Consider the following 13,437-nt stretch of genomic DNA (forward strand, 5'->3'; position numbering starts at 1 on the left):
GCCATCCACTGGTCAGGAATCCTCGAGGTGAAGTGTCAGGAACAAAAAGCCTTGCAATATGGTGCGTATTGCCTTATATTCTCTCTCTTCTTTTGCGCACGACCCTTAATTTTTATGCCCTCAAGATGATTCTCAATTTCCTTACTGCCGTTTGGTGCTGTCTTCTAGGGAAGCGTGCTTGTGTCATCTTCCTCGTATGCAGTACCCTGCGGTGTTACGGCCGACACATGCATTTTAGACGCGACCTTTGCACTGGTGCTCTTTACTGCCTGGCGATTTACAAAGTTCCAGACAGCTTAATAGGACAAAATTTAACTACTATTTCCTTCATACAAAAATCATAATATCTGATAATTCTCCAGTTTAGTTTTCGACTACAAAATATTTCTGATACAATTCATATACTATTACACAATTTCCTATACAACAAATCAGAACTTTCTGCTGGTGAGCAGGTATTATCTAAGTCAGCTAGAATTCTCGTGTTAGATTCTGAATTAATAATTTCTTAAAATTCGTTCATTCAGGATCTAACAATTGAAAATGGCAGGAAACTTGGGGATCGCCCTGGGTGGCAAAAGCTCTAGCCACTGCCCATAATGCAATGCACATATTCTTACTGGTATGTATGATGCATAGCATTATCAGAGTTGCCTACTCCTGATTATATTTCTGGCTCAAACTTTGTTTACACTTAGATAAAGGATTAAACCAAGTATATAATTTCTTTGTATCTTTAATTTATAGTATAACCAAGTGGAAAAACTTCCAACAACTATCTCTAATACAGAGTATTTTAATAATGTGTGACACCTTTTGGCAACTCGTACATAAAAATATGACCTCTGCATTACTTCAACCTTAGTATCGCCTCTGGGTCTGGCTCCCACTGACGAGACCTCAATAAAGATCGAAACTGGTCTTGATAGTGACCCTTCTCATAATGCATGGTATTATTCATACCCATAATGATGTGCCTTTCATTATGAGATACTAAGGCAAGTGATGTGAAGTCATTAGCTTCTGTATACAAGTTTACCCAGTCCTGAAAATACTTCAGGTGCAAACTTTGTTTGCTTACACTTGGATAAAGGATTAAATCAAGAATATAATTTCTTGGTATCTTTAATTTACATTAGTACCTGGATTAGCTAAGGTATTTTTTTTATTTTATTTTACTTATTTATTTTTTTACATAACCCAGACACTCTAACCAAACATGAAAAATTTTTGACAGACATGGTATCATGCTATAGTGAATTTCATCACCCACCTGAAGATATTCCCTGAGTGGGATTCAAACTTGCAAGTGGAAATCATATCTTTTCTCCTGTTTGGGGGAAAGATATGATTTCCACTTGGCTAACCAAAAGAGTGTTAGTAAAATTGTTAAAGCTGGGTCCAAATTACTCTCTTTCTGTATGGAGTCAAGTACTTTTAGAGAGTTCATATGTGAGAACAGGATCAGTATTCAGTGGTTGAAGAAGAGAAAACCTAATTTCTCTTTATATGTTGAGGAGACAGTATTCATAATGTGTTTTTGAAAAGAGAAATCTCTTGTGTGGAAATTTGGGTGTTATCAAAATTAAGAATGGATAGAAAAGTATATTTTTTTTAGTATACTAAATTATAAGTTAAAATCATTCAATATATAAATTTTATTTATTTATTGTAGTTTCTTTTACCTTGACAGGTGATTTTGGTTCATGTGATCAGAGATGTCTTGAAAGTAGTGGGTGTTCTGCTGACAATTTGTATTGTTACAGTTATAGCAGTTATCATCACTCCGTTAGGTTTCCCATATTCTGCAAATCCATCTGGTCCAGCTTTACAGAGATATTATATAACGGTATGATATAACATATGATATAATACACCATATAATATATTGAAGTTAAGATGAAAGTGCAGGTGTTTTCTGTTGTCTAATTTATTCTTTTAGGGCCACTATTTCAGGCAGTAATGGGAAGTGAACTGTTAAAGTCATCATCTCTGTCACTAAAGAACAGCATTCATTAATTATTGATGATATTTGATGATGAAAGTGTTATAAACTGCACAGTTTTGCATAGCTTTTGGCATGTTTAGGATTGATCAGAAATTTAATAATGTGTAATAAACACATTATTAAATGTGTTTATTACACATTTAATAATGTGTTCTTAGAGGTTGATGTCCAACCTCTGGAAAAAAAAAAAATAATGGAGCAGGAAGTGAGAGAAAGAAGTTTGAAAACAGTGAGTATAAGTTACATATGCATTACCAATACTGCGTGTGGGAGAAAGAAGAAACTTAAGTAGTCAAGTGAGCAGAGGAGCAAAATATACATGTTGAGTACAGTAGTTTGAGAATGACACATCAAGAAATAAAATAATGGAAGCAAGTCAATACACTAACCACTCAGCCAGCCAGGCTGGCTGAGTGGTTAGCGTATCTGCTCTCAAGCCAAAGGGCTGCCGGTTCGAATCCCCCCGTGGGCATGGATGTTTGTGATTGTCTGTGGAAATAGTAGTGTTGGTGGTCGACGGTAGATGGTGTTGGTAGATCGAGTGGTGGAGACAGAGTTGTAGAGCAGGTGCCCTCCCTCGATGAGTCTTTGGACTCTCTGGAGGTGTCAAATAATAATAATAATAAAGTCAGCTTGAATGTGTATGTTAGGGGGGGGCATACAAAAATAGAACAAGTAAAATGAGGCATATAAGGAACTATTGTATCGGACTGAGGATTCAAGACTTGGATCATAAGAGACAGTGATTTTTTGCACACAAAAAATAACCTTTAAATTATTTTTTGTCTTCAAAAATTAAATATCTGAGGCTGTGTAAGGATGTATAAGAAATATGTAAAAATAATGACTATAGTAAAGATACAAAATGATTTGGATAGAGAAAAATTTTCAGAATGAGAGACAGAGGATATTTTTAAGAAACTACCTGTCTGAATACTGCATAAAGCATGACCATTCATGAAGTTGATGTTGGCACTTCAACTTAATAGATGCCAAGACACTTAATTGGTGAGAAAGCAGAAGTCCAGATATCTTTTGATATCTAGACTTCTGCTTTCTCATATTTGATATCTGCATTTACAAACTTGTTAGACCTCTTTAATAATATTGTCAGTGTTCCACATGTGTGGAATTGTAAGAAATTCTGAAAACAGAATTATTATTATCTGTCCTTTATAACATATATTTGTAACACAGGGAAAACAGTGAAAATGTTAAAAGCCAGCATGTTAATAAATTTCAAAATCTCTAGCACACTCTTTTAGCCATAGTTATTGGGATTACATGGTGTTGAATTTATCATCAGTAATGTTAGCAGAAGCCATTTAGCTGTTTTGATCTCAAGGTCTTAATGTTCACCCAAACTAGTCTCATGTTAGAAATCATTATGAACATTGAATGAGGGAATGAGTTCTTTTTTCCTTTCCTTTAGTGTTACACAATGATCAGCATTCATTTTACACAAATTATGGACTCTACAACGGTGTTATAAATAATTATTTTAATTTCCTGACGTTTCGACCTTCATATGAAGGTCATCATCTGGAGTATACACATATATATATACAGGGACAACTAAATTACATTTCACATAGTATGCTGAAGAGACAATGATTTGATCAGTGGTTATTCTACTGGCCTGATCTCTAGTGAAAATAAAATAAAATTATAATAAATAAATGAAATAAAATAAAATAAATTAACTACATCAAAGCTATGCTATTGTAAAATGAGGAATGAGTTCTTGTTGTTTCCTAAGTGTTTGTTGTTATCCAAGTTGTTATCTAACATTGTTATCCAAGATGAACCTTCTGAAGTCAATATTTCACAAAAAATAAATAATATATATGTAACTTGTGTGTGTGTGTATATATATATATATATATATATATATATATTGCTCTTTGTAAATTGTCTTCCTTATCTGATATTATACTTATTATCTGATCATCTGCAAATAATAGTGTATTTATTTTGTTATTCTGAGAAATTCCTATACCTTGATTGTTTGAGGTGTTCCGCTGTATTAATATTTCATTAACCACGCTACCGGCCAGGACGTATATATATGTTCAAGTTACTATGGATGCGAAGTGCATATTAAAATTGTAATGCCATTCATATTACATTGAAATATATGATGGATACGAAGCGTATGAGGATGCATATTTGAACCATAATGGCCACCGGTAAGGTGTTAATGTAAATATTGAAAAGTGTTGGAGACAGAGGGCATCCTTGTCTTACTCCTCGGTTTATAGATTGTTTTTCAGACACAATCTATAAACCAAGGAGTAAGACAGGGATGCCCTCTGTCTCCAACATTTTTCAATATTTACATTAATGAAATATTGAAGTATACATTACATTAATGAAATAATGAAGGCAGGATAGACCTCAAAAAAGGATATATTATTTATTATTATTATTATTACTCCAAGACCTCATGGAGTCAAAGACTCACCTGGGAGGTCCTATTATCACATTTTATTAAAGGTAGCCATAGTTCTCTTTGCTTGCAAAGAGAACTATGGCAAAGATGGTTTAAGTGCCAATTTTTTTTTTCATAAACTCATTCATTTTAAGAATTTCACTGTGCTTGAATATTAACCACTTAGATTAACTTTCTTTGTGAATTCTTTAAGGTACTTTTCTAATATCTTCGTTTTCTTTGTTTCTTCCATTGATGCCAGTAAAAGAATCAGAAGGACACTATTTACTCTCATAATATTACACACAGCTCATCTTACCATGCCTTAAACACATTCAGACTCCTTGCAGACACCGTTATGATGATGATAACATATATATGTGGATAATAACAGAAAGATTATTATGACTAAAGCAGATATGGACTTAGGTATCACTATCAATTTTGATAGTGTTTTGATATTACAGTAAGTTGCATAGGTAGTACCTGGCCACCTGTTTATTGACTATATCTGCTATCTATTATAATAAATGCTCAGCAGAACTAAGTTTGTGCCAAAAACAGTTTCCTTAGCTCCAGAAATTATAATGTTTTTTTTTAAGAGAGAGTAAAAGATAATAGGTTTATCTGTTAAAGGTAGCCATAGTTCTCTTTGCTTGCAAAGAGAACTATGGCAAAGATTGTTTACGTGCCAATTTTTTTTCTTCATAAACTCATTCATTGAATGAGTTTATGAAGAAACTCATTCATAAACTTCATAAACTCATTCATAAGAATTTCACTGTGCTTGAATATTAACCACTTAGATTAACTTTCTTTGTGAATTCTTTAAGGCACTTTTCTAATATCTTCATTTTCTTTGATTCTTCCATTGATGCCAGTAAAAGAATCAGAAGGACACTATTTACTCTCATAATTTTTCTCTGAACTTTCATATCATGTAGTCTAGTCTTTCATCAAGTTATTTTGTTCTAATTCAACACTTAGATCCATAAGTTAAAATTGTTTCTTTTAAAGTTACACGGTGGTCAGCATTCATAGTTAAGAATTTATGGAGACACAACACACGTGTTAAAATAATTACTTTACATAATATTATGAAAGTAACATTCAACGTTTCGACCTCTGTATTGAGGTCATCATCAGGAAAATACATATGTGTAAGATACAAGCTACATTCCACTGCACTTTGCAAAGGTAAAATGAATCTAACTGCTTATTAATCTTTTACCTAGCCTGACCACTTGTGAAAAACTAAATTAATAATAATAAATTTAAAAAATTGTAAATAGATTAAAAAAATGAATTAAAAAAAGCTAATAAATATAAAAATAAATTAAAATTAAATTAAAATAAATAAATTAACACAAAATATTTTTTTAAAAATTAATTAATTAAAAACAGAACTACATTAAATATGTCTAAAGTCCTCTCATTGAGATTTTCTCCTAGGCTTGTTCCGGTTGCTATAAGGGTTGCAGATAGGTCCTCCACATTCTTGAAATGATTAATCCGTCATTTTTGTTCAGGTTTGGATAGTTCTTTAGCATTTCATAGGCTTCTTTGAATTTTCTCTCAAACCAGGTTTTGGTGCGGTGTAGAGACTTGGTGCCTTTCAGTCAATTCTATAGTATGATTGGAGTGTGTGATCTGATAGGCCTGTTTTACCATAATGGAGGTATTTAATGCATCGTTTGTATTCGTCTTTTCTGATTAGGATTGTGCATCTTTATTCCCCTATGTAGGGTAGGTTACATGTACATTGGATTTTGTAAACCCCTGGGTGGGCCAAGTATGGAAGAGGATCTTTGTAAGAACTGAGTAAATTTTTTAATTTTGTTGGGGATTTGAAGGTAGTCTTCATGATGTTGTATTTATGTAGTGTTTTCTCTATTTTTTCTGAAATGCCCCTAACATAGGATATGGCTATGGCATTCTTGTAATCTTTTTAGTGGCATTTTTATGGAGGATCTTGTGAACTGTTTTTTTATTATAGCTATTTTTTACAAATTTATGTTAATGATTTTGAATTCTTGGTTTAAAGCTTGTTCATTCAAGCAGATTGTTAGTGCTCTGTGTTTGAGGGTGTTTATGACTCCTAGTTTTTTGTTGGGTGAATTGTTGTGTATGTATTGGCCCATGTGTGTAGGTTTGCAGTAGACAGAGAAGGAGAGACAGCCTGAGGGAAGACGTGATGAGTGTGTCTAGAAAAGTAAGAGAGTTGTTGTTTTCGATTTCAGTGGTGAATTGGATACGTTTGTGTTGTTTGTTTAGGTGACTAAGGAATGTATTTAATGTTTCAAGGCCGTGGGGCCAAATGGCAAAAATATTGACATATCTGAGCCATACTTTGGACTTTAGGCTGGCCAAATCTAGAGCTCGTTGCTCAAAGTCTTCCATGTAAAATTTGGCTATTGAGGGGTGGGGGGGAGCCCATGGCCTTACCTTCTTTTTGTAGGTTAGTTTGCCACACAAAATAACTGGAGCGGAGCATGTGGGCAAAGAGGGCTGTGATGTCAGGCGGAAATATGATCTGTAGGAGAATAATAGTATCATTGGTAGGACCATTAGTGAAAAGGGCAGTTATATCAAAACTGACTAATAGATCTTAGTTGTTGAGTGGAATATTTTTAATTTTCTTTATAAAATGTGTATTTTTTATGTAGAAGGGTGAATGACCTACCAACTCCTTGAGTTGGCCACTAATTTCTTGGCTAAGTTTTAATTAGGGCTATTGATTCCTTCAACTATCAGACGTAGTGATTCTTTTGTATATTTTCGGCAGGCCATAAATTCTGGGAGCACGGGCATAATGAGGTATTAGTTTTTTGGTTGTTTCTTCTGGCCACGTGATCATGGATTTGATTAATTCTGTTTCTTTTTTATGCGTTTTGTGGGGTTGTAGTTCACCATTTGGTACCTGTTGTGGTCAGATAATAAATGGTTTATTTTTTCTAGGTATGCTGTCCAATTGAGGACAACGGTAGCATTATTATCTGCTTTTGTGATTATGACGTCTTTGTTAATTTTAAGGATTTGATGGCCAATTTTTTTGCTTTGGTTAAGTTGCAACCAAGTTTTTTTATTTGAGTTTAATATGTATGATATTTCCATTCATATTTTGTCAGCTAAATTTGAGGGGAGGGATCTTAGACCTCTTTCAATTTGATAAATCTAATTTGTTAACTGACTGGTGCAATGGCATAGTTCAGACCTTTTTCCAGCAGTGAGAATTCTCCTTGGTTAAGTTGTAGTTCGATTTGTTAATAACTTGGCCATAGTCTGTTAGTGATTGGTTGCTCCTAATATTGTTGGTTTGTAATTGGCTGTTCCTCCAGATATGACGTCCCGATTGTCTGTTACTTTCTTGTTGTTTTAATGCTTGGAACTTTGCTATTCATTTTTCTTTGTTCTTAAGTAATATGTGCTTGGCTGAGTCGTCTGTAATCTTGTCCAGAATATTCCAAATATTATTTGGAATATTCTCTCACCTCTCCTTTTTAACATATACTTAGAAACCTTATTTCAAAATATCTTAAAAAGGAAGAAAGGAAGGAATTAATGTAAATAGTGAAATCATCAATAATATCCGACATGCTAATGACACAACTTCTCCTGGCTGACAGTATTCAGGATCTTCAAAATCTTCTCAAACTGGTGAACGAAAAGAGTGAAAAAATAGCATTAAGAATAAATACCACCAAAGCTAAATTAATGGTCATAAGCAAGAAACATTCTTAATTCACCACTTTCTTTAAATGGGGAAACAAATAGAAAGAGTGACAAAATTTAAATATCTCGGATGCTGGTTAAATGAAGAATGCAACCCAGAAATGGAAATAAAGGTTAGAATTGAAATTGCAAGGAAAAAATTTCTCCTGATGAAATCAACACTGTAACTGCAATTTAAATTTAGCTTAGAGTATGCATGGTTAAATTCTATATATGGTCTTTACTGCTGTATGGTACAGAAACTTGGACCTAGAAGACAACATTGATTAAAAAAAAAAAAAAGAAAAACTTGAAGCCTTTGAGATGTGGTTATTCAGACGAATGCTAAAAATCCCATGGACAGCAAAAATGTCCAATTCAAGAAGTATTGCAACAAATGGAGAAATCACATGAACTTTTAGATACCATTAAAAAATAAATAAAAACTGTGTATCTTGGTCACCTACGTCATAATGAAAAATACCAGTTACTTCAACTGGTTATAAAAGGTAAGATAAATGGCAGAAAAGGACAAGGAAGACAGAGAAGATCTTGGCTGGCAGACATCAGCCAGTGGACTGTTCAGAGTGGCTGAGGATCACTCAAAATCTGCCAAGGTGGTCGCTGACCTCTGATAGGAGATGGCAGCACTTTGTCTTTAAAAAAATAAAGACAAAGTTCTGCATTGGTAATAAAAATCTTTATTTGACAGATCTTCACATTTTTTTAAAAGACTGCAGTTTTTAAAAAAATGCGAAGATCTGCCAAATAATGCTACAACTAAGCAAACTTTGTTTGGTACAAAAAATTATATCGATATTGATGATGCTCTGAATACTTATTCCTGGTGCTTGTTTTGTAAAACAATGGGTATCGGTACACATTCATTGCTTTTAGGAAAATTTGTAAATTAAAACGATACTGCAGCTATATGCCACCTGTCACTGTTAATAAAGGTGCTGGTACAAGTGTCCAGAAAAATTCATCAAAAACCATTCATCGAAATGCAACTCATTGAAAACATATTCAGTAGCAATAATTAATTGAAAACACAGTCTATCGAAGACCAACAATTAATTGAAAAATCACTTTTGACAAATAATCGAATGAACAGTTCACCAAAAAAATGAATCATAAGATGCAAAGTGAATGTATCAAAAGGAACTGCAGTTTTTATTGAATTAACTTGTGATGCAGTTGAAGCTTAGCATAATACAGTATATTATGCAAGATGTCTGTGGCTTTTTTTTTTTAGGATATTCCTTTCTGTCAGTATATGCATTTCATGTATTTTATCCAATCTGGAAAAGATTATGTAAAAAATCTTTTCTCCAAACCAAAAACATTGTTTCCCCCCCCAACACTTTCTTGAAGCTTCCAATAATAATAACAATTATTGTTATTGAAGCTTTCTCACACAGGAAAATAAAATTCATCACTTATATACAATAATCTACTGTTTGTGCAAACAGTACATGATTCCCAATCCCTAATCCACTAATCTACTGATAGTAGATTAGTGGATTAGGGATCAGCTGTTTGATAGGTATCAAGCAAGTTGTGTATTATTATTATTATTATTATTACACTGAAACCTCCATGGAGTCTGAAGACTCATCGCCGGAGACTCAATCTATCATACTTCTCCTTGAACCATTAACAGACAAGGCACTCACAACCGACTCTGGCAACCCATTCTACTCATTCACAACTCTTCAGACAAAAAACTAGTTCTTGCACACTTACTAACCACACCTTTATTCAACTTCCAGGAGATGACCCTTGTTCTGGAAACATTTTCCCTGCATCTATCCTATGAAACCCTTTAAGCAACCTAAATGTTTCTATCATATACAATCTTTTTCTCCTATCAACAACTTCTGATTCCACACATCCTCATAGGGAACATTCCACAGGCCACTCATCTTGGTCCCTTGCCTCTGAATCCTCTCCGCCACTTCCTCATCCCCAAGAAACCCAGGGGAACAGACTTGGGCACAGTAATCCAGATGTGGACATATCAAGGCCTTATAAAGAGGAATGACAACTTTCTTATCTCTACTTGTTAATGTGTTCTTCAATAGCCAAGTAATCTTTTGGGCTACTTTAGCAACCTTAGCAATATGTCCTCTAAACTTTAACTCTCTATCTACCACCACCCCTAAATCTTTAGCTTCATTCAGTTCCTGGAGTACAGTGCAACCAATGTGATACACGACTTGTAATCTATTTATCCCAAAATGTGTAACTTTACATTTCTTGACATTAAACTGATACCCATATACTTTTGCCCATACTGTCAGCCTATTTAAATCATCCTGCAATCTCATCATATCGCCTCGATTAACTATTACTCCACCTAATTTCGCATCATCAGCAAACAACTGAATATTTCCTTTCAAGTTATTTCCTATAACATTTATGTACAAGTTAAACAGCAATGGTCCCAGCACTGAACCTTGTGGCACACCACTAGTCGCCTGTTTTCGCCTTGATTCTGTCCTTCTACATTCCACTTTTTGATATCTGTCCAGCAGCCACCCACTTTTCCACTTAACCAGTGTCATATCCATTCCCATTTGTTCTAATTTGCAGATAACAGAGTTCCATATGGTATTCCGTCAAATGCCTTTTGTAGCCATTGAAGTGTAGCTATTTCCTTTATCCAACTCAGCTGTTACTCTATTATAAAAAGTTAGTAAATTACAAAGGCATGACCAACCCTTCACAAAGCCATATGTTGATCCTTATACAGTATCATATTTTTATTCCCTTTTTAAAAAATTCTCTTTTTTTTTACCAATTTTTCACCACACCCGATATACTGATTGGTCTATAATTTGCTACTGTAATCTTAGGACTTCCTTTATGCAAAGGAATTATTTTGCCTCCTTTCCACTCCCTTGCCAGAGCTGAGACTTAAATTAAACAGCCTAGTCAAAGGCATTGCAAGTTCCCTTTCACATTCTCACAAAACCCTAGCTGATATCCCATCTAATTCCACAGCTTATTTACATTGAGATTCTACAATATCCTAAGAACCTCCAATTCATCCACCTCATTTCCGACATCATTGTCTGTCACATTGGCTAAAGCAGTACCCACACTAAGATGATATATCCTTGCAAAGTGGTCACTCAGTAACTCAACTATTTTATCTGCTTCTGTCTCCTTCTGACCATCATCACTCATTAAGGTTAATCTTCTATAGTCATTCTTCCTCTTGCCACATAATGCAAGAACTCTTTGGGATTTCCTTTGGCCTGCTTGGCTAATTTCTTCTCATAATCTGATTTTGGCTTCCTTGTCATGCTGGTCATCTTTCTTTCCTGAGCCTTGTACTGTTCATAAATCTGCTTGTCACCTTCTCCTTATATAATCTCCACAGCATTTTCTTCTTCTGCAGCTTGTGCTTAATGATAACACTCATCCGTCTAACTCCTACCCAATTAACCCTCCTTACCCCTAGGTACTGGTTCCTCTATATCAACGCTTCCCAAACTGTGAGCCGTGGCCCCCCTTGGGGCCGTTAGTTAGAGGTAGAAGTCAGAAGGAGCCAAATCTTGGGAATAGAGTGGATGTTCCAACAATTCATAGTGCAGATCCCTTAATTTTCCCATTGCCAAAACACTTTTGTGGGCAGGTGCATTGTCCTGATGAAAGATAATTTTTTTTCTTCTGCAAACCAGATCCTTTCTCAAGAATAATTTCATCTAGTCTGGTTAAAAGATTGGAATAATATTCCCCAATTATTGTTTTACCCTTTTTCAAGATAATTAATAAACAAAATGCCTTTGGCATCCCAAAACACCGATGCCATAACTCTTCCTGCTGATGGAACTCACTTTGTCTTCTTTAGCTCTGAACAACTGGCTTCTGTCTACTGTTTTGACTGCTGTTTAGATTCTGGTTTGTAATTGTGAATGCAAGTCTCATCCATAGTAATAAATTGATGCACAAAATCAGTTTTATTCTTATTAAAACGCTCCAAGCACTGTTCAGAGGTTTTCATGCACGTGCATTTTTGATTTGCTATGAGCAAGCGTGGCACCCATCTTGCGCAAAACTTTTTCATTTACAATTCTTCATGCAAAATATATCCTACATGTTCTTTAGAAATGCCTATAGTCTCAGCAGTTTCATGCATTTTGACTCGCTGGTCATTCAATACCATATCATGCACTTGATCAATAATTTCTGGTGTTGTTACACTTTGTAGACGTCCTTCACGTGGATCATCTTCAAGGCTGGTGCAGCCACGCTTAAACTCAGCAGGCCATTTCTTAATTGTTGAAAACAAAGGAGAAGAGTGCCCATAAACTTTTATGAACTTCGAATGAATTTCTTTTGGTGTTAAACCTTCTTTTACAAAGAATTTTATAACTGCACGATACTGAATTTTATCCATTTCAAGAGTACAGACAACACTTTTGCTTCAGACAGCTGTATAAAACAAACTACTTGATTGAATGAGTTGCAATTTCACATGGATGCTTTACTAACTTAGAAAAAAATCTTTCCGATAGTGTTGCCATCTATGGCCGAGGCCAAGAACTTTTCAGACCACCCTTGTAGAAGTAGCTTTGGTGTGCTTGCAGTGGCACAGGATAGGGGTGCTGGGCTGCTGCAGCTCTTGTATTAACAGGTGCAACAGAAAGTGAAGGAATCATAGTTGCTGGTTCACTGGAGCAGTGACCATGGAAGAACCTGTAGAATAGACACAGTACTGAAATCCTGCACCTTTGATATACACACTGGAGTGAGTCAGTAAGAAAGGGATCATCTATGAGCCTAATTACTTGCCTCTTGATGGCATTAAGAATTTTAAGAGAATAGGTACACCACCCCAAATGTGAGGTGTATTCTAAACATGGGCAGATTTGGGATTTGCATATGATGATGAGTTGGTTGGATATAAAATATGCTCTTGAACGAAAGAGAATGCTACGTTTCTTGGATGCTGAGGAGGCTATTGACGTAATTTGTTTATGCCAAGAAAGACTAAAGGTAAATGTTCGTCCAAAACAAAATGATCTGAACTTGTCTGGTGATTTGTTTATTACTGAGGGTAAGGTTAGGTGAGCTGAGATTTCTTTTGCCTGAGAACAGGCAAGATTGTGTTTTGGTGGCATTGAACATGACAAGGTTCAAAGTTAGTATGTAGATCAATGATTTAGGCAATCAGTTATAGATGATCTTGTTGCCTGCAGTGTCAGGGTACTGCATGGTTTGTCAAACAAGTAGGATGAGTAGCCAGAGAAATAGCTGGCTACCCAATTACAGAGTG

The 13,437-nt window shown here is 34.9% G+C and overlaps 1 protein-coding gene across 1 annotated transcript in view; it reads left to right on the forward strand.

Moving 5' to 3' along the window:
* Positions 1–13,437, forward strand: part of LOC150095443 (endoplasmic reticulum metallopeptidase 1-like) — a 331,828-nt gene that overhangs the window by 215,875 nt on the left and 102,516 nt on the right. The window contains exon 10 of the mRNA XM_090410677.1: positions 1,694–1,849. Coding sequence (XP_090266803.1) covers positions 1,694–1,849 — 156 coding nt within the window. The remainder of the gene's footprint in view (positions 1–1,693; positions 1,850–13,437) is intronic.

Source organism: Typopeltis vanoorti, chromosome 20 (assembly GCF_054136105.1).
Source record: "Typopeltis vanoorti isolate ZY-2024b chromosome 20, IOZ_Tvanoo_1.0, whole genome shotgun sequence".
In the NCBI taxonomy this organism is placed as follows: Eukaryota; Metazoa; Arthropoda; class Arachnida; order Uropygi; family Thelyphonidae; genus Typopeltis; species Typopeltis vanoorti.